This window comes from Branchiostoma floridae, chromosome 17 (genome assembly GCF_000003815.2).
Source record: "Branchiostoma floridae strain S238N-H82 chromosome 17, Bfl_VNyyK, whole genome shotgun sequence".
NCBI classification, from domain to species: domain Eukaryota; kingdom Metazoa; phylum Chordata; class Leptocardii; order Amphioxiformes; family Branchiostomatidae; genus Branchiostoma; species Branchiostoma floridae.
In genome coordinates, this window is record NC_049995.1 from 14,413,525 (window position 1) to 14,440,608 (window position 27,084).

Sequence of the window (27,084 nt, forward strand, 5' to 3'; positions counted from 1 at the left end):
GAGTTATGATAATAATTGTAACTCTAATTGGAGATCGAAATAAACAAACAAACAAACAAACGAAGTGTTGCTCATACGAAACAAACAAGAGACAGGGTTTATTCAAACATATATACTTCTTCTCGCTACAAGATGAAAGAAATACGACAGGAAGACTACTTTTATCGCGTCATATATAAGTTGCCTCTTGGCTGCTCAAAAATTAATCAAATATCCATTGATCGTCCAATGCAAATTAAACAATCCAGGTACTTTAAGGCCATTGATTTGCCATTGTCAATAAAACATATTCGTGGTTTAAGCACAAAAAGTTACAAGTGTTACATGTAACATGCATCACAGCCTTCACAATTCCAGACAATATTAACTCCATTTCAAATGTCCGGCTGCTCACCTCTTGGCCATGTACTCAATATCCAGAAGCAGATTCCAACACCGGCAATAGGGTCCAACCCTCTGGTTGAACTTAAGTAAGGTACTTAAAAATCCACAAGTTTAGATTAAACGTTGTCAATGAGCCTTCTCCATCACAATTCCAAATTACTTTAGCCTTTGAGATATCCATTGATTGACCAATGTCAATGAAGAAAGTCATGGCTTCAGTATGGAATTCTGATATGATGAGCATTGAGCATTGACCAATGTCGGTGAAACTATTTTGCAATATGTAACGGGTATCATTCACAATTCCAGACTATATTAGCCCTATTTCAAATGGCCGGCTGCTAGCATCATGGTGCCATCCTAAATCTCCAGAACCAGATTCTAACAGCCGTAATGGATTCACTCTCTCCTTTCTCCCGTTCAGAAGGTCTCTCTGCTACATTCACATCCAATTCCAGTTGGAACTTCTTCTCACTGCAAGGTGAGAGAAATATGGCAGACGGACTACTGAAATCTTGTCATCTAAGTTACCTCTTGGCTCTACAAAAGTAATCAAATATCCATTGGTTGAGTGTAATACCATTAAAACAAGTCGTGGCTTTAGTATGAAACGTTGACCATTCTTTACAATTCCAAAGTACTTTAATGTTCACTGATCGACCAATGTCAATGAAAATATTCGTGGATTTAGTACAATTGATACTTGTAAATGGCATTCTTCACAATTCCAGACGATATTAGCCCCATTTAAAATGGCCGGCTGCTTGCGTGGTGGTGCCATCCTAAATCTTCAGACGCAGATTCCAACAACCGTAATGGGCTCCACTCTCGTTTCTCCCGCTCAGACCAACCCCATCAGCAGAATCAATATGAGATATAACCAGGGCCCTGACAACAACGGCTCCACACAGATAAATTCAAGGTTGGGCAGTTTTCTATCAAGAGCTACGTGATCAAACTGGTGAAAGTCGATATACAAAACGTTTCGCACTCAATAAAATGTGCGGAATGGGTCTCAAATCCGCCCGAGCGAGGAGCTACTTGACAGGCGATTCTGAAAGCCGATGGTCAGGGTTGGACAAGTCCACTAGTCCCATTTTCCTGGGCAAGTGAAAGTGGCAATCGGGCAAGCAAATGTCAGCCGATCGGGCAAGTAAGATTTTTCCATTACTGACAATTTGATACTATTTTCTTTTCACATTCATGGTATCAGTAATCGTTCATCACAGAAAAATAGAGCCTATGATAAAAATATCCCATTGCTGGAAGTAAAAATACATTGACGGATTTCATTTAAATTTGGGGCAAGGAAAAAGTTGGGTCTGGCAAGTAATTTTACTTATGTACTTGCCCGATAGGACAAGTGAATTTTAGTACAATCTAATAGCTATGTCTGGATAAAATTGGACATCCATCGCTCTTCTTAAGCGTCACTAGAATGAACTGGCAGAAACAAGTCAACACAAATACATCTAACTAGTAAAAAAACAGTTAAACATCAAGGATTGTATGTAACCGTCATTTATATGTAAATCGTGTTAAATGGTAGGGCAATACCATAGGGAAAGCTAAGCTTAGTTTTAAAACTAAATTGAGTAAAGCTTTAAACGTATTGATGGACTTTGATGTACTTTGACGTTTAGCTGAATTTATTCCATTAACTTTTAACTTGCCTGGCAATCCTCTTCTAAACCAAATAGACCTTGAGGCGCTAAGAAGAATCTTCCACTGGTTAGGGTAAAACATTTTCATACATGACAAAAAAACCTTAATGCATCATGAAAGATGTATATATCTAACAGAAAAAAAAACGTCAGTACAATCTTAATGGACGATGAAAGATGTATGTATTTAACGAAACAACATCAGTACAACGTTAGTGCATTATGAAAGATGTGTATATCTACATATTAGCTGAGATATGAGTTCAGATGTCTACAACGCCAAAATGGTTTGTCTCTATCAGTCTGAGCTGAATGGCTGGCGGGAAGTTGGTAAGGCTCCCTTTCCACAAGACGGCGATCGCGCTGCGCTCTCACTGCGCTCTCACTGCGACCTAAGTAGGATATGTGTATCCTTCGCTTAGTCACTGGGTATATCATACAACATGTAAAAGTGTGACATAGAAGACAACAAAACACACACACACAGGTGTAAAAAAAATTGTTTCTTTTCTATTCAACTCGTTGAGAGATCTGTCAAATTCCATGTCGCAAAGAGAGCGCGGTGAGAACGCCGTCCTATTGGAAAGGGGGTATTACCATTGTGATGTAGTTAGGCATATGAAAGAACGATGGAAAAGTCGCTGAGATCTCTAGCTGTTGTGCTTGATAGATACGTATGATGGCATCAGACGCAGTTAAGATGAGATAATATCTGAAGTTGTTAATAATAATTTGACTAAGATATTTGGATGCCAAAGCAATAGCCTTGATTGTCTAGTTTTCTCATCACCAATTTTGCATCTCATCATACGGAATAAGATTGATATATAATTTTGCAACTTAAATCACGATCCAACTCATTCCGTATCTGTGGCTAGGGATTAAGAGATCACATTCGTCAGACATCAACTGTGATAAACCATGTTTTGTTGCAGTTTGGTTACATTTAAAGAAATCACATTACCATATGTTACTATCATGCGTTTCTTCAGATCCATGTCGTGTTACTCGCATTATTCTGAACTATCTATATTGAGTGTGTTACAAAACAGCTGTTTTTGAAAACCATTCTACTGTGTTTATGCTACAAAATAAGTCATTGATCTATTCGTCGATGAAGGTTAGACATCAAGGTAATAAGGTTCTGACATAAAAGATGCCGGATGGCTTTCTGAAACATCTGTTTCTAATATCATATCCAGTTGCTTGAGTAAGTGCTTTTTGGCGCATTGATCTATTCGATAATCTCAGTTAGTTTGAAATCATCAACAGATCATTGCCATTTAAATATACAGTCAAATCTGTATTAGGGGCCACCTCTACAGAGGGGCCACCTGTCCATAGTGGCCACTTTTTGTCGGTCCCTTGGGTATTTTATCTACAAGTTACCACCTCTATACAGAGGCCACCTGTCTATAGTGGCCAAATTTGTCCGGTCCCTTGAGTGGCCGCTATAGACAGGTTTGACTGTAGATGGAAGACTTTGAGATTCTAAGTTATGACTACAGGATGTGGCATTAGGTGGTTTGTTTATGAGGGTTAGATATCCATGTAAACAATATGCAAATACAGTTCAATCTCTACAATATGGTTTACATTGGAGTGACATTTCCATACGATCCTCGGGAGTTAGTAAATTGACATGTTCAACCAGCTTTTTTTAGTTAGATGTACTTGTATTGAATTGTCCTGCCAGTTCATTCTAGTGACGCTGAAGAAGAGTGATGGATATCACTCGAAACGCCTCGAAGTAAATGTCCGTTTTTTAATCTAGTTGTAGAGTTTCAAATGAATTGTATTTGAACATTTAGTGATTTGTCAAATATTTGAACGCTCCAGTGTTCCTATGTGTAATTCTCTCACTCAATGAACTTGACTTAACAAGGTCCGTGCTCTTTCGTACTTGTATTGAATTGTCCTGCCAGTTCATTCTACTGACGCTGAAGAAGAGTGATGGATGTCACTCGAAACGTCCGGAAGTAAATCTTCGTTTTTTTTATTCAGTTGTAGAGATTGAATCATATTTGGACATTAAGTAATTTGTCAAATATTGAGACGCTCCAGGGCTCCTCAGTGATATCTCCACTCAATGGACTTTACTTAAAAGGGGTTCGTACTCTCTAGTACCCTCTACTTTTGACATAAGATGTTGATCAGAGAAGGATACGGTCCGTAGATTCTGGTAGACGACTTTTTTGACTGGCATTAACTTATTACCATGCATTGCATAAAATATAGCCACAGAGAAATTATCATCTTCATGTTGACTTCGACGCTGACGAAGAGTTATGAATGTCACTTGAATACTCAGGAAGTTGTTTTTATTAAGTTGTAGAGATTGAATCATATTTGGACATTTAGTGATTTGTCAAATATTCACACGCTACTCAACGGCCTTTACTTAAAAGTGGTCTGTGCTCTCTAGTACCCTCTACATTTGACATAAGATGCTGATCATAGAAGGATACGGTCCGTCGCTTCTGGTAGACGACTTTTTTGACTGGCATTAACTTAATACCATGCATTGCATAAAATATAGCCACAGAGAAATTATCGTCTTTATGTTGATTTTGACGCTGACGAAGAGTTATGAATGTCACTTGAATACTCAGGAAGTTAATCTCTGTTTTTATTAAGTTGTAGAGATTGAATCATTTTTGGACATTTAGTGATTTGCCAAATATTTACACGCTACTCAACGGCCTTTACTTAAAAGTGGTCTGTGCTCTCTAGTACCCTCTACATTTGACATAAGATGCTGATCAGAGAAGGATACGGTCCGTCGCTTCTGGTAGACGACTTTTTTGACTGGCATTAACTTAATACCATGCATTGCATAAAATATAGCCGTAGGGAAAGTTTCGTCTTTAGGTTGACATTGACTAATGTGATGGCAAGCCACGATTATGCGCAAGTTAATATAAACCACTCCCGGCTAAGTCATTGAGCTGAGCACTTATTCAGGATAAAGGTAACGCAATGCATATTCTAGCTGTATCTCCGAGCAGTGTATAGCGATAATGATAAAAGATTGGCTGGCCTTTTAGTCTTCTAGCCATACTTTCTGCTTATGTCTTTCTTATGACGCACAACTGTTTCTTTCTGGAATATCTTAAGCTTCGACCGGTTTATCAGTGTCTTCGTAAATCACTAAGAGTGAAATCATATTAGTATTAAGAGTTTATCATCATTACTGTCCATTTGGAGTAAGCAGTGAAGTAGTAACTATACACAAGAGTATTTTTGTTTTCTAATTAAGTCCTACATAAATTGAAAGAAAATGAAGAAAATGAACCTCTTTACAAAGCAATGTTTGACATTATCCATGCATTTCGCGGAATATTAATGAATGAAATGTGTGAGAAACAAAATAATGAATGAATGAAGGCTTTTTAGTATTCTTGCCATACGTTCTACTTATGACTTTCTTATGACGCACAGCTGTTTCTTTCTGGAATATCTTAATCTTTGACCGGTTTATCAATGTGTACGTAAATCAGTAATAGGGAAATCATATTTGTATTAAGAGTTTATCATCATTACTGTCCATTTGGAGTAAGCAGTGAAGTAGTGACTATACACAAGAGTATTTTTGTTTTCTAATTAAGTCCTACATAAATTGAAAGAAAATGAAGAAAATGAACCTCTTTACAAAGCAATGTTTGACATTATCCATGCATATCGCGGAATATTAATGAATGAAATGTGTGAGAAACAAAATAATGAATGAATGAAGGCTTTTTAGTGTTCTTGCCATACGTTCTACTTATGACTTCCACATGACGCACAGCTGTTTATTTCTGGAAAAGCTTCGACTAGTTTGTCAGTGTCTAGGTAAATCACTAAGAGGGAAATCATATTAGTATTAAGCGTTTATCATCATTACTGTCCATCCTGAGCAAGCCAGTGAAGTAGTGACTATACGCAAGACTATTTTTGTTTTCTAATTAAGTCCTACATAAATTGAAAGAAAATGAAGAAAATGAACCTCTTTACGAAGCAATGTTTGACGTTATCCTTGCATATCGAGAAATATTAATGAATGAAATGTGTGAGAAACAAAATAATGAATGAATGAAGGCTTTTTAGTCTTCTTGCCATACGTTCTACTTATGACTTTCTTATGACGCACAACTGTTTCTTTCTGGAATATCTTAAGCTTCGACTAGTTTATCAGCGTCTACGTAACTCACTAAGATGGAAATCATATTAGTATTAAGAGTTTATCATCATTATCGTCCATTTGGAGTAAGCCTGTGAAGTAGTGACTCTATGCAAGAGGATTTTTTCCGAAAATTTTTGCGAAATTGAAAGAAAATGAACCTCTTTACAAAATAAGGTTTGACGTTATCCATGCAAATCGCGAAATATTAATGAATGAAATGTGTGAAAAACAAACCTAATGAATAAATGAACGATGACCTTTATTGTACATAAATACAAACTGGGTTAAGTACAGATCGCAGCAAAATGAGAGGTAACAGATACATGAAGTATTTGCAATGTTAACCAACATAAGAATCAGATTCTACTAAGTGAGTTTGACTTCTTCTCGCTTATTAGTGATACTGAAAATGTAGGAACATATAGGTTTTACAATCAAAGGTTTTCTAAATTCATAACGATATTAGTATATCTGTATTGCTCAGATGTATTAAGTTGGGAAACCGGTTTTATCAGTCTATAATGTTCAGCTATCTCTTTGTTGTACTAATGTTTCTCTGCTGTTTTTGTCTGCCTTAGTGATTATTTGATCGCCTAACAGAACAGGGACGAGTTTTTCATTCAGGGATTAGTCGACAATTTGCGCCCTCTTTATCCAACCACCTGCAACATAATTCAATTTAAGACAAATGTCTTTAGGTTCCCCAAAGGCTGCTTGAGAAAATGGGACGATGAAATCAGTCGGTCGTTTATTAAATTCCCACTCCCCTTTGAATAACAAGGAGCCATGCACATGTTTGCCTGGCCAGCATCCAGCACAGATCAGAGGGGTGTTCTACCGGACTCAGTATGCCAAGGCCCTCTTTCCACTAGACGGCAATCGCGCTGCGCTCTTACTGCGACCTAAACAGGATATGTTTAACCTTCACTTTCATACTACTAGGTATATTATATGAAATGTAAAAGTGTGACCGAGAAGACAACAAAACGCACAAAGTGTTACAATATTCGTTTCTTTTCTATACAATTCGTTGAGCGATCTGTCAAATTTTAGGTCTCATAGAGAGCGCGACAAGAGCGCTGTCCTAGTTTAAAGGGAGTATTAGCATAGGTCTGTTTCTGGCACGATGTCATTTTAGCTGAAAGTAGCTATCGCCGCCACGGTACCAACCTCGTAAAAATACCACGACGCGTGCTAATGACCTGGACGGACGTGTAACACTCTTAACGCCGTAGAGATTGTGAGGAGCTAACGATGGTATGGTTACCTGCCTAAACATTGTACGTGCTGCTTACAGTATTGAGCACGCCCATAAAATCAGATATAATACTGTAGAATTTCCCTCGGGGAAAGCGTTAAACTATCAAGTAGATTCACACCACAAATAAAACACAATACCCCACTTTAACCAAACCTGGTGCCATTGGTTTACAGGGATCCAAAGATTTTATATAAAAATCTTGGCGCCGGTTTTGAGGTAAAACACATAATTCCCTTTGAATCAGTGTCTTAATGTGCGTCCAGTTCTAATTGGTTGGCTGGTTGGGCTTAATTGATTATCGATCTTATCATGTAAATTCTATAGCAGCCTCGTTTGCTGTGTTCGAGAAAATACCATATGTTATAAAACTCAATATGTGAACAGAAGGAGACCGACTTTACGGAAGGATAATTCATCAAAGCATCCTTCTTTCAACAAAACTAGGTTGTAACTATTCATTATTACTGAGATATGGTCGCTAGTTACTAGTATGTTGTAACCAAATATATATGTAGCTTGAATATGCCGCCTGCTCTTTCAAAAAGACATCGTCCTTTTTGTCGATGAAGGTTAGAAATCCAGGTAATAAGATACGCCCAAATGCAGTTACTCGAGCAACTGGATATGAGTTTGGAAACGGTAAGACGTCATGCAGCCATCCGGTGTCTTTAGTCAGTGACACTGCCCTTTGCCTTTGTTAGATATGTTAATCATACATGTTTTTCATACGTTCCATCAATGGAGCATGAGTGTGATATCATGTGAAGTACACAATCATATAGTCTGCAGGCAGTGAGTTAAGGCCACTGTTACCATTGTTTCATCAGATGAAACTACAAATCACCCACATCAATTTAGATATGATGGCGAACATTTATTTATGTTTTCGTCATTTTTCTTATATTGTATAAAATTAACCAATTTAATTCAGATATGATGGCAAGCACCCAGCTAGGGGTTTATTTTCCGTCCATTTTTTCTGAAGCAAAATGCCCGCAGACATACCAGATGCCACCGTTTTCCAGCACTATCTGATCATTTCAGTTCACTGAAAATTTTGAAATGTTACAAGTCTATAACTTAGACGGCTAAGTTATCTGTATAAGTTATAGTTTGTCGCCGGTAGGAGTTGCTTTGATTAGTCCTTTGGGCCTCCCACGTAATTTGTACTCGTCACAATTCGCGGAAAATCTGCCTTAGATTAATAAAAAAACGTATTTTCTTTTAATATTTCATGTCAACTAAATGAATTCTCATTTAACACATGACGTCATTATTTTCCATTTCCTGGTAATTTCTCACCATTACAGTACAGAGATATCACCACAAGCAGCTCACAGCAGTGCATAGCACGGTTGATGAAACATGTGTGTCAGTTTGCATTACTGAAGCCGTCCATTGTGCAATCCAGCGGCACAGCCTCAACATGACAACATGGCCGCCCTCTGGCCGGCTACTGCCGCCATCTTGTTCGAACTAATCGGCCGAAAAATTGAATCGGTCAACCATCGAGTTGGCCGGCTGTACAGGGTTTAAATATTCCCATTTATACATCATGTTTGAATGGGAATTTCCATACAAATTCAAAGTAATTTCTATCATTCAAGGCGTTATCTATTACACCACAGCAGGGGGCTAGTCCACTGGTAATGATGTTTGTTCAACTTCCATACTTTTTTTGCTAAGCAGAGAAAACAGCCTGTACCATTTTAAAGTCTTTGGTATGAGGGTGCCGTCTGGGAGTTGTCATGACTACTAGTAAATCCTACCATCATCGGATCAGTAAAATGAACAACACCTTAACTAAGACACTGAATTATTCTGGCGAACTTCAGATTGAGCTTAAGACAGCCTGATATGGAGATATTGTCATGGCTACTGTAAATGCATTCAAGTTCGCGGGGATTTTATTTCGCGGTAGCGGGAAAAGGACTGTCCGTGGTGGCTTTTATAATTAGTTCGCGGTAGCACCATGAACCGTAGTCTCTTACTGGCATGGAAAAAGGTTCGCGGTGATTTTAAGTTCGCGGTGAATTGTCAACGCTAAAACCGCGAACATAAAACAACCGCAATAAAGTCTGCATTTACAGTTAACCCTGCCATCATGGGTCATCATCAGTAAAACACCAACGAAGCGACCAATCCGTTAACCAAGACATTGACTTGGTTCTGCGAACTTCAGCCGTTTAAATACGTTTCAGACTGCCTGATATGGAGGCGGTCGTCTGGGAGTTGCCATGACTAAATCCCGCTATCATAGGCTATCCGAGTCAGTAAAAGCAGCAACAAAGAGACCAATACGTTAACCAAGGCATCGAATTGATTCAGTGAACTTCAGCCGTCTGAATGAGTTTCAGACAGTCAGAAAAAAAAGAGATATGGAGGCTGATGTTTGGGGGTTGTCATGGCTAAATTCCGCCATCAGTGGCCATCCGAGTCAGTAAAAGCAGCAACAAATAAAGACACCAACACGTTAACCAAGACATCGACTTGGTTTAGCGAACTTCAGCCGTCTGAATGAGTTTCAGACAGGCTGATATGGAGGCGGTCGTCTGGGAGTTGTCATGACTAAATCCCGTTATTATGGGCCACCATGATCATCAATACAAAACAAAAAAAACGTTGAAAACAAGGCTACCAATCCGTTAACCAAGACATTGACTTAGTTCTGCGAACTTCAGCCGTTTAAATAGGTTTCAGACTGCCTGATATGGAGGCAGTGGTCTGCGAGTTGTCACGACTAAATCCCGCTATCATAGGCCATCCGAGTCAGTAAAAGCAGCAACAAAGAGACCAACACGTTAACCAAAGCATCGAATTGGTTCAGCGAACTTCAGCCGTCTAAATGAGTTTCAGACAGCCCGATATGGAGGCTGCCGTCTGCGAGTTGTCACGACTAAATCCAGGCATCATGGGCCATCCGAGTCAGTAAAAACAGCAACAAAGAGACACCAAGGCATCGAATTGGTTCAGCGAACTTCAGCCGTCTAAATGAGTTTCAGACAGCCCGATATGGAGGCTGCCGTCTGCGAGTTGTCACGACTAAATCCCGCCATCATAGGCCGCCATCCGAATCAGTAAAAACAAAAGCAACGCGACCAATTCGTTAACCAAGACATTGACTTGGTTCGGCGAACTTCATCCGTTTAAATAGGTTTCAGACTGCCTGATATGGAGGCGGTCGTCTGGGAGTTGTCATGACTAAATCCTGCCATCAGTGGCTGCGGGCTGCGCCGATAGTGCTGACTGAGGTGATACGTCATCCACTGGGCTTTCTCAGAAACGATGGGATCGCCCTATCCGCATCAGCACGGTCTTATTTCTTAAACGGGGTAGCTTACGTCCAAAAGCTTGATTTGATTATACACAGAATTGGGTACCGTTGGCTATCTGGATCTTTAAACATATGAATGAGTAGAAAATGCAAGATAAAATATAATGAAATAAAATAAAATAAAAGACAATAATATAATAACTATTGTTTTCTAGAAGAATCCTGCGGATCGCTTTAGAATAAGGGCTGGGTACCGTACCGGTACAAAACCGTTTTTCCTCATTGGACCGGTCCAGAAAACCGGACCTGAAAAAATTCGGTGTACCGGATGTTGGTCCGATTGGAAAATTAACTGATTATATGATCAGGCATTCACACGTTTACGGGGTTACCGGTCTAGGCAAATAACAAGAGCGAAGCAGAGTAGACTCTATAGTCATTTTTTTACAGTCAATCGTACAGAGGTAGTTAGCCTTGTAGGATTTTTAACCAGTGGGAGTCGAATAATACACAAAACAGATTTCTTTGTACCAAAATGGACCATTGTTTTGAGTATAGTCCATTCACAAGTTTTCACATAATGAATCAGGTCCAGGTGAAGTTTCTGTACCGGTACCCACCCCTAGTTCATATCAATAAGAAAACATACAAACACACGAATATACGCGGAAACACTCAAGTGGAGAGGTATACTCCGTACAGCTTCCACACAACGAGAACAGGTTCTGCCTTACAGAAACTACAGAGGTTGTATATTTCACTACCTAACATCAAATAAATGTAATGAAATAAACAGAACAAGTGATAGATTGTACACTGTATGTCGTCTGTTGTTTGAAGGCATATCTGGAGGCAAATACATTCATTGGAGCAGGTCTCTCTGTTGTGCCTTTAGGAAGATTCCAGAGGTATGGATATTAGTTATTATCAAATCTACATATCAAACTTATTCCCCACTCATCTGTTATGGCGTACAACCTTCAACTTGTCGTTACAAGGTCATTTATATTTACTAGACGAAGTGTATTTACGTGTGTGCCAACCCATGTTGCTTAAAAAGGAATTAATTACAACGTTAACACATCTGCTTAAAATAAAGCTATCAACTCCATTGACATTGATATAAATTGAAGGTACATGCGTCAAATAATTGAAACAAATATGAAAGAATATGAAACCAAATTGTAAAGTTCGACAATATTGTAAACGTTATATGACAACAACAAATGTCCAAACGCTCATTATGCCTTGCAAAGTCACAAACATTTCACATTCATGCTCCAGTGGTAACACGACAAGGACACGAGGAAGGTTGTCCTAGTTTAGTGATACCGGGCCTGAAAACATCATTTCTTTTTGAAAAATGGGGTCGCTAGCTTTGTCATTTGGCACCGTGTAATGGGGCCCAGTGCAAAGAACATTTCGTCGTGTTAACTGGAAACGAAATTGATTCGTCTTGTTTTCTCGTAGGAATTTTCAGTGGGTAATTACCCTTACGCCATTTCCGGTAACTTTCGAACGCTTTGGAACAGAACAGCGCGACAGTATTACGTTCGATCGAACACATCGAACGTTTGATTCGACATGTTGGAATCCGGAAGTGATGTACCTCTGTCTGCCTTACTGTACTGAAAGAGTACAACAGTTACTGCAGATAATGTTACCCAATGCGAAACTATACAAATATGTTCTGCACACACATGCAACATCACCTTTCCCACCCCTGCAATACAGTTAACGGCGATTCAACATGACATGTTCAACATTAAACGTTCACTTGTCAAGAAGAGCTGCTGAGTGTTGACCAGTTTGCTTGACTGAAAACGCAAAGCCTCAAAAGCGCCATGCTTGTCATCCCCTAGTAAAAAAAAACTGCATTGAAACAGATTCAAGATCTTCTATTCAGATAATTTGTCAAGTTACATGCCTGGAAGACACTTTTAGTCAATTGTGCCTTTTTGGGACAGACGAGAAACATAATTCTATGAGGAAACTCACATCTTCCATCAAAATCTTTAGAGCAACCATCCTTAGGAAAACGTCAAGATGACGGGGTGGAGTCATCGAACGAACGAGACGAGAATCAACGAGAATGCACGAGAGTCTCGTTCTTAGAGCACCATTTTTTTTATTTATTCAGCTGTTTACAAACAGCCAGGGCTGCCCAACTAGCCGTAGGCTACTATCAAGGGCTAACCCTGTACATGTTCGCACACGACGGGTTATACCGCCCCTTATGGAGTGACACACCCGTCCGGGTGAATGATGTAGATCACCATGTGGCTGATACGAGACAGAGCTTCGCCGGGCCTCCATCCGGGTGATTTGAAGTGAATCACCAACTCCCGACAGAAGGATTTGCACCAACGCACACCGCACCATCGCACGTGTGGGGGTTCTTTAACCATTTCTCACCTTGTCTCTAACCTCACCTGGCATGTCAATGTCAAATGGATTTATCTACAGCCAATCAAGCGAAGTGGTAGCAACAGATGAACAAAGCTAGATACTTTTTTAATAGATGATCCCAAACGTGAAGTAATTTGACATCGCGCATTTCACAAAAGCAATCTTGGTAAAAACAGAAGTTAGTTGTCAACAGAGTCATTTCCGGATATGGCGGCCATCTTTGATTGCACCAAAGCGAGGCTGGACAGGAGAGTTCCTCTTTGAAACCATGTATTAGAGTGCAGGTAGGCCATCTTCAGTGGTAAGTTCTGCCCCTCGAACTTGAAATACTGCGGAATATGTGCCTGTCACACAATATTGCTTTCTTGTAGAATACCTCAGTTCTTCCATACTTGTGATTTTAATTTTGTCTTATAAATAGATACCTGATTGTTACACACAAGCAATCGCAAAGTTTAGACAATGATATGCAATATAACTAGGAACTCAGTGGTAACAGAAACTCTACAAACCATCATTCAAGACTTGCTAAACGATAGTTGAATGCGATTTTCTCAGTAGTAGCAATAATCCACATTGAAACTTGCATTTTAGCACCCGGGAAATCTTCATGAGTCCCTTACTAACCAGTATTGATACCGCACTTGCGCATTTGACATGTAACCAACTTTATTGCTCAACAATCGCACAAGATACAAGCCCATAACACCAACTTCACTCCCTTGGGATGACGTAACGAGAGTCGTAATTTAGAACCATAAGTTTGGTTCCACTAGGACGATACGGACATATAAGCATGAAATTACTTCAATGATTCGCCATAATGATACAATAACCCCAAATAACCGCTTCCAAGTCAACTTTCACTCAACAACGTGGGGAGGGGGCTGTGAAACTACTTTCTGTTCATTTATGAGAAATAGAACTACAGACCACCATAGATTTCCGGTCTGCCTTTTTTTTTACCGTCGTCACTTTGAAGGCCGAAACTATATTCTTCCCACGTACGAAAGCGATTACTAATTCATTACGACACCAAATGGAGAAATCCCGGCACCCATTCTCGAGCTAATTAATTAATTTCGATCGCCGAAATCATCAATAACGGTGAAAAGGGAAGGCAGGTGGAATGGAATAACCGTACTTGCGTCCAAGTTTGCAAGGTGGCTAATGGTGACACGCATTTGTTAAAACATTGCATGTCGAGAGTGCCCCCCCCCCAAAAAAAAAAGTCACCCTATAAAATTGTTAACGTGCCAGTAGCAAATTTCATGAATCAATAGTAAGATAGTAAGATTTAATAGCAGCTAGGAAAGGAAGCCTGGAGTAACAATCATGTCTTAAAAACAAGCCAATCAAAGAGACATCAACCCAGGACTGAGGGTGCTGGAAGATTCGTCTTTTCCCGCCACATTAAAACAGTACGTTTGTCTAAATCTTCATACCCAAGAGACACCTTTGAATAGCGACACCCTGCGGTTTGTATGACGCGTGCAGAAAATGTTTCAGCGATAATCGCTACATTTTTGCTCCTTCTATAACTCATATTGATTCTATGTGTGTACGCTCCTGGTAATACAAATAAAGTGAGTGATTGCAAGAAAGCTGCGCCATCTAACGAGGGAGAGAATAAATACAGCTATCTGCTGCATACAATATGTAAGTTTGATATCCCACAGTAAATATGCTGAAGCCATGTGTGTGTGTGTGTGTGTGTGTGTGTGTGTGTGTGTGTGTGTGTGTGTGTGTGTGTGTGTGTATGTGTGTGTGTGTGTGTGTGTGTATGTGTGTGTGTGTGTGTGTGTGTATGTGTGTGTATGTGTGTGTGTGTGTGTGTGTGTGTGTGTGTGTGTGTGTGTGTGTGTGTGTGTGTGTGTGTGTGTGTGTGTAAGTCTAGAGAGACTATACTAGAGAGCGTCCGCATTTGTGGGAGGGGGGCGCTAGATCTTCAAGCAAATCATGATGTGGAGGATACCAACACAAGGATTGACAGCGAAGGACATCAACACCAAGCTAGTGAATACAATCACTAGTTTACACACAGGTAAAGAGACAACTGTCCTTCTTAGAGCAACTTAGACGCATATTAAAGAAGACAGTTTAGTCTACCTACCGCGTTCTGCATCCTGACAATCTGGATCTGTGTCCGCGGGAGGGGGGGATTTGAGGCAAGTCCCACGTAGAATATTCACGTCCCTATTATGATGATTTCCATACCTTATCAAAAACAGAATTTACATTAAAAGACATTAAAAGATCCTAAATATTCCGATGTACAAACACATTTAAATTTCAGAGGAAAGCTAACGTTGTATATATGGTTTCAGTGTCGATTGAAATGAACAGGCACTGAAGGCAGTGGCCACCTACCTATTCTATACGATTTCCCGAATATTGTCGCCATAGAACCGATAACGATTTAATCACGTTAGGTTATGAAGAACTTAAGTTGTCAATTACTTATAATGTACAAGTACAATTAAAGAGTTACAATTGCCGACGTTTTCTGTGACTTGTTTTATATCGCACTACCGCTAGATGTCGCTTCTACGTTGTCGTGTTGACCGCCGAAAAGAGGCACAAGACATCGTCACGGAAAAACTTGATAGTTCAGCCGCAATCTGTCCAATCAGGCAAAATAAGGTGTTGTACAAATCAGGACAAGATGGCCAAGGAAGTGCAGTTCATTAGACGAAATTTTCATATGAGAGGAAGGAGATTCATCGAGTTAAATTTGACCGATTTTCCCAGGATTTCCTATGGGCTTCGCCATTGCTAGCAAGCCAAAATACGCACCATATGGGGGTTTCGAGGTGTCCGTTATATAGGGCGAGGCTCGACTGTTTCCGGGTCACACTGGCAGTAATACGGCAGTGGGCGATAGCATGATTTTAGCAACCTCAACCAGCGGTTTCCTGTTAGCCTGGTATCCAGCCGTAATATAGTTATATTACGGCTGGATACCAGGCTAGTTTCCTGTTGATATAGCCGTACGGTTACCCTCAAGTATGCTGTATACGTTCAGTCCATGAACAAAGAGAGCAAGGAGTGGTTAATGAGGAGCGGTTACATCAAGATATAACGTCCTTGGTTACAAAACTTACATGAGGTAACAACAGTTACTCCTTCCAAACCAAAGGCATCTACACTACAGCTGTACACTTCTATGGAATTCGAAGTAACAATAAATTGTACGCTATGCAGACCGGCCATTTGGTACAGATAGAAGTTTTTGTGTCATAAATAATTCTACGGGCAAGGTAAGGCTAAATGTTGAAATAATGCGCTATTGTGAAACAAATAGACACTAGATGACTGGAAGTTAGATTATACGTACTAGTAAAAAGTTTACGGTTGCCTTTGCTCGACTAGTTGTGTAGGAGATAAAAAAACTATGTCAAACCTATCGGACAGCTCATTTCAAAGTGTATACGCAACCTAACTGAGGATGACAAACCAGCCAAAGACACACTTGAGAACTGCGCCTTTAAAGTGTATAGTAACTAACTGAGGTGTAAACTTACATACTAAAGAAGAAAACTTAAAAAGGAAGCCTTTTTCTAAAACAAAAGATTGTCAAGCCCCTGACTCACCTAACAACTCCGTTCTGTAATTGTATACTAACCGTGAGAGAACGACGAGAAATCTTTTAAGGAAATCTTTTTCTGAAAGAAAAGTGCGTCATGCCCATGACACACCTACGAACTACACTCTCTATTTGTATACTAACAGAGAACGAAGAGAAATATTTGAAAGAAACTTTTCTCTTTTATCAAAGAAAAGTGCGTCATGCCATGACACACTTAAGAATTGCGCTCTCTAAGTGTATACTAAGAGAAAACGAAAAGAAATCTTTCGAAAGAAACATTTCTCTTTTATCAAAGAAAAGTGCGTCATGCCATGATACACGTAAGAATTGCGCTCTCTAAGTGTATACTAACAGAGAACGAAGAGAAATATTTGAAAGGAACTTTTCTCTTTTATTAAAGAAAAGTGCGTCATGCCATGATACACTTAAGAATTGCTCTCTCTAAGTGTATACTAAGAGAAAACGAAAAGAAATCTTTTAAAGAAACTTTTCTCTTTTATTTAAGAAAAGTGTGTCATGCCATGATACACGTAAGAATTGCGCTCTCTAAGTGTATACTAACAGAGAACGAAGAGAAATATTTGAAAGGAACTTTTCTCTTTTATTAAAGAAAAGTGCGTCATGCCATGATACACTTAAGAATTGCGCTCTCAAAGTGTATACTAAGAGAAAACGAAAAGAAATCTTTTAAAGAAACTTTTCTCTTTTATTAAAGAAAAGTGTGTCATGCCATGACACACTTAAGAATTGCGCTCTCTAAGTGTATACTAAGAGAAAACGAAAAGAAATCTTTTAAAGAAACTTTTCTCTTTTATTAAAGAAAAGTGCGGAATGCCATGACACACTTAAGAATTGTGCTCTCTAAGTGTATACTAACAGAGAACGAAGAGAAATATTTGAAAGAAACTTTTCTCTTTTATCAAAGAAAAGTGCGCTATGCTTAAGAATTGCGCTCTCTAAGTGTATACTAACAGAGAACGAAGAGAAATATTTGAAAGAAACTTTTCTCTTTTATCAAAGAAAAGTGCGTCATGCCATGACACACTTAAGAATTGCGCTCTCTAAGTGTATACTAAGAGAAAACGAAAAGAAATCTTTTGAAAGAAACTTTTCTCTTTTATCAAAGAAAAGTGCGTCATGCCATGATACACGTAAGAATTGCGCTCTCTAAATGTATACTAACAGAGAACGAAGAGAAATATTTGAAAGAAAATTTCCTCTTTTATTAAAGAAAAGTGCGTCATGCCATGACACACTTAAGAATTGCGCTCTCTAAGTGTATACTAAGAGAAAACGAAGAGAAATCTTTTAAGGAAACTTTTTTTTGAAAGAAAATGCGTCATGATCATGCCATGATACACCTAAGAATTGCGCTAAGTGTATACTAACAGAAAACGAAGAGAAATCTTTTAAGGAAACTTTTGTCTAAAACAAAAGTGCGTCATACCTATGACACACTTACGAATTGCGCTCTCTAAGTGTATACTAACAGAAAACGAAGAGAAGTCTGTTGAGGAAAATTTTTTCTGAAAGAAAATGCGTCATGCCCATGATTCACCTAAGAATTGCGCTCTCTTTTTGTATCAGAGTACGAAAAGAAATCTTTTAAGGAAATCTTTTTCTGAAAGAAAAAAAAAGGTCAAGCCCTGACACACCTAAAAACTGCGTTCTGTAAGTGTACACTATCAGAAAACGAAAAGAAATCTTTTAAGAAAACATTTTCCTTTTTCTGAAAGAAAAGTGCGTCATGTCTATGACACACTTAGGAATTGCGCTCTCTAAGTGTATGCTAACAGAGAGCAAAGAGAATTCTATCAAGGAAACTTTTCTAAAAGAAAAGTGCGTCATGCCCATGACACATTTAAGAATTGCGCTCTCTATTTGTATATTACAGAGTACGAAAAGAAATCTTTAAAGGAAACATTTTTCTGAAAGAAAAGTGCGTCATACACATGACACACTTAAGAATTGCGCTCTCTTTTTGTATACTAACAGATTACGAAGGGAAATCTTTAAAGGAAACCTTTTTCTGAAAGAAAAGAAGGTCACGCCCATAACACACCTAAGAATTGCGCTCTCTATTTGTATATTAAGAGAGTACGAAAAGAAATCTTTTAAGGAAACTTTTTTTCTAAAACTGGCAAAAACGTTATCAGGCTGGGGCAAAGTTGCATGGTATGTCAGGTGCTGGCCGCAGACTCCCTTGAAATAAGCCTGTTTGTTTAACCGTCAGATTCTCAGTGTGGATCAAGGCTCACAGTTTGATAAGGTCCTTGGCCACATCAAGTAAATAGTCCATTTCTGAACTCAGCTGAACCTCCTTGCTTCCAACGATACTGAGTCAGGACACGCGGACTCCACGGCTACGCGTTCTGGTATGACCTCTCTGTTGCGACCCGGAAGTATACTGGATATACTGGAAAGCGGTAGCCCAGAAACCCCCATGCAGTACGAAATCGTCGCCGAAATCAGGCATTTCACGGCAGTTTGAAGGCCAACTTTAGCTCTTGAAATCTCACCGTAACATAATATCTAAAAGTTCAAATGCACTGTATGTGATAGATCAACTTGTCAGGATCACGTAGATACCTTTTATAGCATAATCTGGCGAATATTATCTTTTCTATCGAGTTTTTCCGTGACGATGTCTTGTGCCTCTTTTCGGCGGTCAACAGTAGTAGTACTTCGCAATGGTACGGCTGCTGCGACCTGTTTGCTTTAAATAAGCACCTTCTACGGAAGCTCAAGATTAGGGAGGGGAAAAGTAAGTGCCCCGCTGCATCTCATTATCATAATACCAAGGTATTGATTAGACATCTTGAAGAGACTAATGGAAGCCAACGCGTAATATTATCTGTAACAAGTTACGAACTATCCAAAACCACGTAAAGCTAAGGACACAACCCGCCGTACGTGCAAATACGTGCTGTCTACGTGGCAAAACGTGGGCAATCTTTTTGGATTCGTAAGTGGTAAGTACCGCCTCCGTACGAAGTTGTAGGGAATCCGACGGATTTTGGAGCACGCAAACACGTCGTAGAACTTTACGTGCAAGCAAAAATGTGTGTGCCATCGGGCTGCGGATTCGCCCCGCGTGCCAGTACGGGTGACGCGCGTGACCCGTACAGCCTGAACGTTTTCAGAAATACGTGACGGACGTGGCCTCCCCCCCCCCCCCAAAAAAAAAACAACGTACGGACAAATTGCACGTACGGCGGGTTGTACCCTTAGCTTAACTCTTCTTCGGAATACCGTTATCTGATTTTTTTTTTAAATGTGTCGTTAAAACAGCTGACTTGCGTTTTGGAAACGGGGTCATTTGAGGTGACGGCCTCTGTGAACGGAGGTCTCCATACAGTCTGAACAAATGTGAATGTATGTAGTTAACGCATGCCGTCGGAAAGTTTGTTAAAAGTAAACAACTTCTGATCTTCAAGGTCGGAGAAGGTTAAAAGATTCCTCCGTTTCATAGTATTCTAGTCCCAAACTTTTCAAAAGGAAACACCTAGGGTACACTGACATGATCATAATGTTGGGATGAAAGGAAGCCAACAAGTCATCTTATACCTGTAAGACCTTCTTCTGAAGACTATTTTCCACTTTATTTGCTCAACCAATAAAATCGGTAATTAAACAAACCATTTGGCCTACGTGTTGGGGCCGGTGTCATGTGAGGTAACGTTCTGGTCCGACCATGTACCACTGAGACCTAAGGTCGAACAAATATGAGGGTCTGCATGGAGGGACAACGCTTAACGGTGTTTACGGGACGGCCTCTTCCCCATATTTATCTGCTGGCAAAATTATTCTGTGAGCATGGACACCACCGGACGCTCGTTGTGACGTTTGGACAATTTAGCATGACTACAAAATGCGAAAAATTCTTCACAACGATGAATTAAGAATAATGAATAACGTATTACTTAGCATTAAATCTGCCAGACACGTTTCAATGTAGATTTACCAACAACATTTAAGATTGAAGTAGAGCTGGTCGGCTTCGATATACGGTGAATGGAAATATTCCGCAACGCCTCACGAAAACATACATGCAGACCCTCAAAGATGGCGGACGCAGCAACAGACGACGGGGCCCCTCCGTGTAAGAAGGCGGCGCCCCCTTCGTGTTGTCCCGAGGTTTATGTTACCAAACCTCCGCAACCTAAAGAGAAGAAACCGGGACAACTCACGGCGAAACAAGTCGACCAGTTTTTCGAAGAGGTTAGTTTGTAGTAGTGGTGAATTCTTAATTTGCGCAAGTTAAAGTGGACTTTGATACCTGTGCTGCCACTACTTTGTGGACCAAGCGGTCTGGGCCTTAGGTAGGGAAACACGTAAAAGTAGGTCAAATGTGATCTGTACCTGGCTGCTTTATTTAGTTATTATTTGTTTTGGGGCTGTTCAGAACGCGCAGTCAGGGTTGCCCAACTAGCTTCAGGGCTTCAGGCTATTACAATGGGCTAACCCTGCTGACAGAGGAAAAAAAAAGTAAGGCATTTGTAATGGTTAGAACAACAAGCAACAACAATATTTCAAGTACAGAAAAACTATTGGTTTTATCATTTACTGATGAAAGGATGGCAAGCTACTAATAACTTTCCGTAAATAACTTCATCAGGTTGACAATTATTTATATTATTCATATAGTCAGGTTCTTTTGGCACAACCAAGGAGTATTTACTTCCAACGTTTCGATGTTTATCAGACACCATCATCAGTTATAGGTAGCAGCAGGAAGTAGTTTCCCGTCATTCTAACCCTGATGATGGTGTCTGGTAGACATCGACACGTTGGAAGTAAGTACTCCTTGGTTGTGCCTAAAGAACCTGACTATAGACTTACCACTTTCTCTATGCGAGCTAGATGACCGAATAAAATATCTAGAGTATCAATATGATAAAAGTGAAAGCGCTGCATCCCTCCCCTTTAACCGGAAGGGTTACGTCTTGGTGAAAGACTTCTTCACGCCGGAGGAGCTCCAGCCCGTCCGAGATGCTGTGGAAGACTTGGTGGACAAACTGGCGGACAAGATGCACAAGGCCGGCAAGATCAAAGGTAGGGTTAGGTTTAAAATGTTACGACATAAAAGTAAATCAATTTATTGAACTACTAACTTAAGATAACATTTGTGAGCAAATTTGCAGCTTCCAATTGTTCAGAAGGCGCTAAGACTTATCCCAAGATATCGCATTTGAAAAGTTTTAAAGAGTTGGAAATTTTGTGTAATTTGAAACAGCTACTTTGAAATTTTTCCAACAAACAGTAACATTTGATGGCGAAGTATGTTAGGCGGCAAATTACGATAGATTATAAAAATAGAACTACATTACTACTATGGTTATTTTTTGGAAAGAAATTCTGCTCAGCCATACCTCAAGACTACCTTAAACACCTGATGAAATTACACAGATTAACACAGTAAGATATTCCTATACATCGAATGTTTCATGGAATTCTGTCACCCCATTGTTAAGCCATCCACCTTTGGTCTGTAATCGATCGTCGTACTTTCGATCAAAGGAATTGCAGGTCTATTTTGTTTGTCATGTGCAAAGATTACGTCATTGTCTAGACACAACAAAATCAATGAGACTCAAAGTCCAACAAAGAAATTAAAACCTGTATTATCCGGATTTAACAGGAGCTCGAAGATCTCAGGCCTCCTTGAACTATTTACAATTTCTAGAAATTCTCGTATATCTTGTGTAGTTTCATGAATTGTGCATATGATGTTTCCATTCACATTAACTTTCTGACTGATCACTGTCATTCGTACACACAAGAACATAAACATACAGTTACACCAAAAACAAAACGCGGAAGCAAATGCCATCTTGAGAATTACTTGTCTGCACTTATACAGACACCCACAAGGGGGCGGGCCTGTTCCAGAGACTCACGCTCCTGGAGAAGGAGTTTCCCGGCACGGCAGTGATCCTGCACAAGTGGGGAAAACTGCCACAGGTAAGAAAAAATGGTCTTATTATAAGATCTTGACTTAAAACCTAAAGGTTTGGGGTTCAAAACCAAAGCAGGCATCACTGTGGGAAAGGATCACCTATTTCCTCACTTCTATCTTATACACAATTAAATTGTGAAATTGGTGTGGTACTGTATGTATGAAGGCGGTTTACCGGCTTTGCAAAAGAAAGAAACAAAGAAAAATCCAGGGTAAACGTTTGCCAATCGCTTAGGCTCTAGCAAGTCTATAGTGCAAGTACGTAAAGTCTTTGAAATTATTTATTTCTTTGTCATTTTTAAATTCTATTTTTGCTGATTAAATTTACAAAAAAATAGTCGACCAATACGATTAAGCACAAGTCAGTATCTTCCTCACACCTTTGTTGATATGTTATTATTGCAGGCGTTCCGTGACCTGTGGACCAATGAGCGGCTGTTGAACGCTGTAGAACAGTTCGTGGGACCGAACATCGCCGGGCACCCTGTGTGGAACCTCAGGACTAAGGTGACTATGCATTCAAAACGTAGCTTGCGTGATTTTATGATAAAAAGAATTATGATCCTTTCATTCCCTCATATTATCTTCCATCTTTTCCTGCACAGACCCCGAGTAACGAACAAGTTACCGTTCCCTGGCACCAAGGTAAGCACATGTATCCTCTCTTCTGGTACCTTGTAGATGAATGACGGAAGGAAAGAATGTTGAGAAGAATGAGTCGATGGAACAAGTGATGGAGGGAGAAAAGAGGATTGTGAAGGTGGGGCAGGAAGGCAAGAGGGAAGGGAGGGAGGGAGGAAAGAATGACTGCATGAATGGATCAATGAATGAATCATTGAGTCTTTGAATGATCAATGTGGCCCGCATCATAAGTCTAAAGATATGCAATGCCTTCCATTGACGACTGAATAATGTCACTACGTACCATTTGTTCTATCCAGACAACGCGTACCTGCAACCGCCGTCTCTCGGGACGCTCCAGCCCACCGCCTGGATCCCGCTGCTGGACGCCACCAAGAAGAACGGATGTATGCAGGTAACGACCTCTGTCTCTTATTACTTCAAACTATTTTGTGTATCTGTTTTTTTTTTTCGGTGTCTATCTGACTACCAATACCAATATCTCCACATTACCAATTCAGTGTCCAATTGCAATACAGTAGAAGCCAGTTAATTGCACAACGGATTAAAGCACACGTCTTCTGTTATTAACTGCACGGAAATCCCGAAATCTCAAGTCAGTGCGGTCCTTCTAGATAACTTAGCATTATTGCACCAGCCGGATAATTGCACGACATTCACTGGTAAATACGCCGTGCACCTAAGCGACTCCTACTGTGTTCTTGCTTTGTCCGAGGTAACGAAATTACGGATTGTACCATCACAGACGAGCTTTCATGATAATTTTGAAACCTGGTCGACTGATAATTCAGAAAACAAGGATAATAAAACTATTGAAGTTCTCCCTTTTCCTCCAACAATACGCTGTAAATCCTGTATTCCAGATCATGCGCGGAGGCCATAAGAAGGGCATCACGGCTCCTCACGTCTGCTGTGCCGGGGGAACCTGGTACGTGGAGCTGTCAGAGGAGGACATGGAGAAAACACTGGGTATGTTCTTAATATTTACTTAACATACAGTAGACCATTTGTGTACTAATGTCAGTCAGTCTATACAGACTATAACAAATTAAATACATTGGTGTGGCCCTTGTAATTGTCAGCACCTAAGGGTTATACATAAAAGTGTATGTATTACATTATATAAGTGTGTGTATTATATTATGAAATATTAAAGTACAAATTTAGAATTAAATCAGGTTGATAGATACAGATTATTCTAAACAGTAATAATCTATCTTTCCCTCTATTAGGCTGTGACCTTGAGAATGACATAGTGACATGTGAGGTGCCCTATGGCGGTGTTCTCTTCCTCAACAACTGTGTTCCACACCGCAGGTACAGAACTTACTGTGTTTACTTCACCGCAGAGAAAGTTATCTAAGTGTCCTTTTCAAATACATTAGTTTGTTTATGTGTGTGCTAAAGAGATAGGTGGAAAGATAGAGAGGGCTTGAAGCCGTTTTTGTTTGCTCTGCCATAGGGCATTAAAATTATTTTGAGATGGTCTGCCCGCTTCTACGCTATGACCCCGCCAAACCGCTAGGGGGCGTCTTTGAGTAGAAATATCTTCCTTCACGTTTTCTCAACAGTTAATATATTCATCAATCTATCCTCTTTCAAGTCTAGAGAACTACTCAGACGAGATCCGCTGGAGCCTGGGCCTCCGCTGCAGTTCCCTTTATTCTCCTCTCCCATCTCGCCAAACCGTCAGGGGGCGTCGTTGATTATTCTACTAGTATTTTTTTCCTGTTCTAGCCTAGAGAACTACTCGGATGAGATCCGCTGGAGTCTGGACCTCCGCTGGCAGGACCCTGCCAAACCGTCCGGGTTCTGGGGCGACAGGGAACACGTCCTCATGAGAACCGAAGAGGATCCTGGGTACAAACCGGTTTGGGACGGTTTTGTTGACGTCAGCAAACACATCCGGTATGAAGAGATAATGGTAAGATTTGTTTTTTTTTATCCATATATATTTGTTTTGCATACTCGGTAAAATGACAAGCACTGTCACAAGGCGTAACACACCAGGTTTTTACTGAAAAGTGCAATCTGCATATCCGGACAGATTGATTTGATCCACTCACACCGGGAAGGACCCCTACTCTTTGTGTGGTGTGTTCTTTAACGTGCTCGAGGTGTGGCTCTTCTCCGTTTAACGTCCTATCCTAGGGACGGCCCTAACCGAAGCTAGGCGCTTAATTTAACAGGAGGAACGTCGTGTAAAGATCGGTGGCGCATCAACAGATTCGAATCCAGAACCTCTGGATTGTGAATCGAACACACTGCCGATTGCGCCACACGATTCCACTATCGCCACGAGGTGAAAGACTAAGAAAAACACTCGAGATTTATTCGAAAAGCGTCCATATCCACACGACATTCTGGCATTATTACTTACGGAAGAACAATGTTTACTGTATCCAACACAAAAATTGGACTCACCCAAATTCATGTCGGATATCACAGTAAAATTAGTTCAAGAATTATAGCTTCCTTATTTTGTCTCTCTGCATATTTTCTAACAGAAAGGTGAGGAACAGGAGCATAACGAAGACGAGTTCGACCCGACCATCCAGGGCCCGTGGATGTTGCGGTGGAAGATCGTGCACCACAACAGACACACCAAGGGGATAGAAGAGGGGCACGACAAAATGTCTACCTGGCACAAGGCTTAAAGCACAAAACACACCAGAGATTATGTGGAAAAAATTCAAAATTTGATCCAATACTTAATATCATAGCACCAGGGCATAACAAGATGTCCACATTGCACAAAGCGTAGAGCACAAAACACACCAAAAACTAAATGAAAACAGTCGACACTGTCACAATGGGCCTAAACCTAGTTTGTTCTTTGACTAGTACAAGTTGTAATTTTGTAATCACATACCCAATATTAAAGCACCAGGGGAGAGAGGAGGGTCATAACAAGATGTCTGCATGGCACAAGGCTTACAGTACAAACCACACCAGAGATTATGTGGGAAATAGTCCAAATTTGATCAAATACCAGGGCATATCAAATATCATAGCACCAGGGCATAACAAGGTTAAGAGTACAAAACACACCAGAAACTAGAGGGGGAAAGTAAAAAATGTCACAATGGATCCAAAACCTTAAGTTACTTCTTTGATTAGTCAAAATGTTATCACATACCTAGAGAAGCTGAGATCCAATATCATAGAACCAGATGGATAGAAAAGGGCATAATAAGATGTCTACCTGACACAAAGCGTAGAGTCCAGAGAAAAGACAGAGCCAACAATGTCACAAGCGAGACCAACATTATCTCTTTCATCATTCAAAATCTAATCACATACCCAATAGCATAGCACCATAGGGATAGAGGAGGGGCATAACAAGATGTTTACCTGGCGCAAGGCGTAGAGTACAAAACACGCTTTAAACATGAGGGATCAAGTCAACAATGTGACTATGGGCCCAAAACCTTAACCCTATCTAGGTCAGGTGGGGGGATATGGGCTCAAAGTGCCTGCGCCGAATTTGACGTCGTATAACTGCCGTACGACGTGAGCTAGGACTACGAAACTTAGTGACTTTTTCTAAAATGTAGTTGAGAACACTTCTACGATAAACTATAAGTTTGTGTGTTTCTCTCCCGTCAGATGCTGCTGAAAGGTTTCATAATGAAAAGTTAAAGAAGAACAAACATGCATAAAATTATAATAGAACAGAGGATGAATGTCATTTTATAGTAGAGTGTAGATTGTATACCGTAGACAGAAATGAACTG

At 40.1% G+C, this 27,084-nt stretch overlaps 1 protein-coding gene across 1 annotated transcript; it reads left to right on the plus strand.

Moving 5' to 3' along the window:
* The first annotated feature begins 20,805 nt into the window (after nt 1-20,805).
* On the plus strand, nt 20,806-26,984 carry LOC118404070 (phytanoyl-CoA dioxygenase domain-containing protein 1 homolog). The gene is made up of 10 exons (XM_035803025.1): nt 20,806-20,967; nt 21,684-21,801; nt 22,610-22,710; nt 23,111-23,212; nt 23,311-23,350; nt 23,647-23,741; nt 24,211-24,316; nt 24,580-24,664; nt 25,085-25,271; nt 25,855-26,984. Exons 1-10 carry the CDS (start codon nt 20,812-20,814, stop codon nt 26,002-26,004), a joined length of 1,140 nt encoding a protein of 379 aa, XP_035658918.1. The 5' UTR covers nt 20,806-20,811; the 3' UTR covers nt 26,005-26,984.
* Nucleotides 26,985-27,084: the final 100 nt, after the last annotated feature.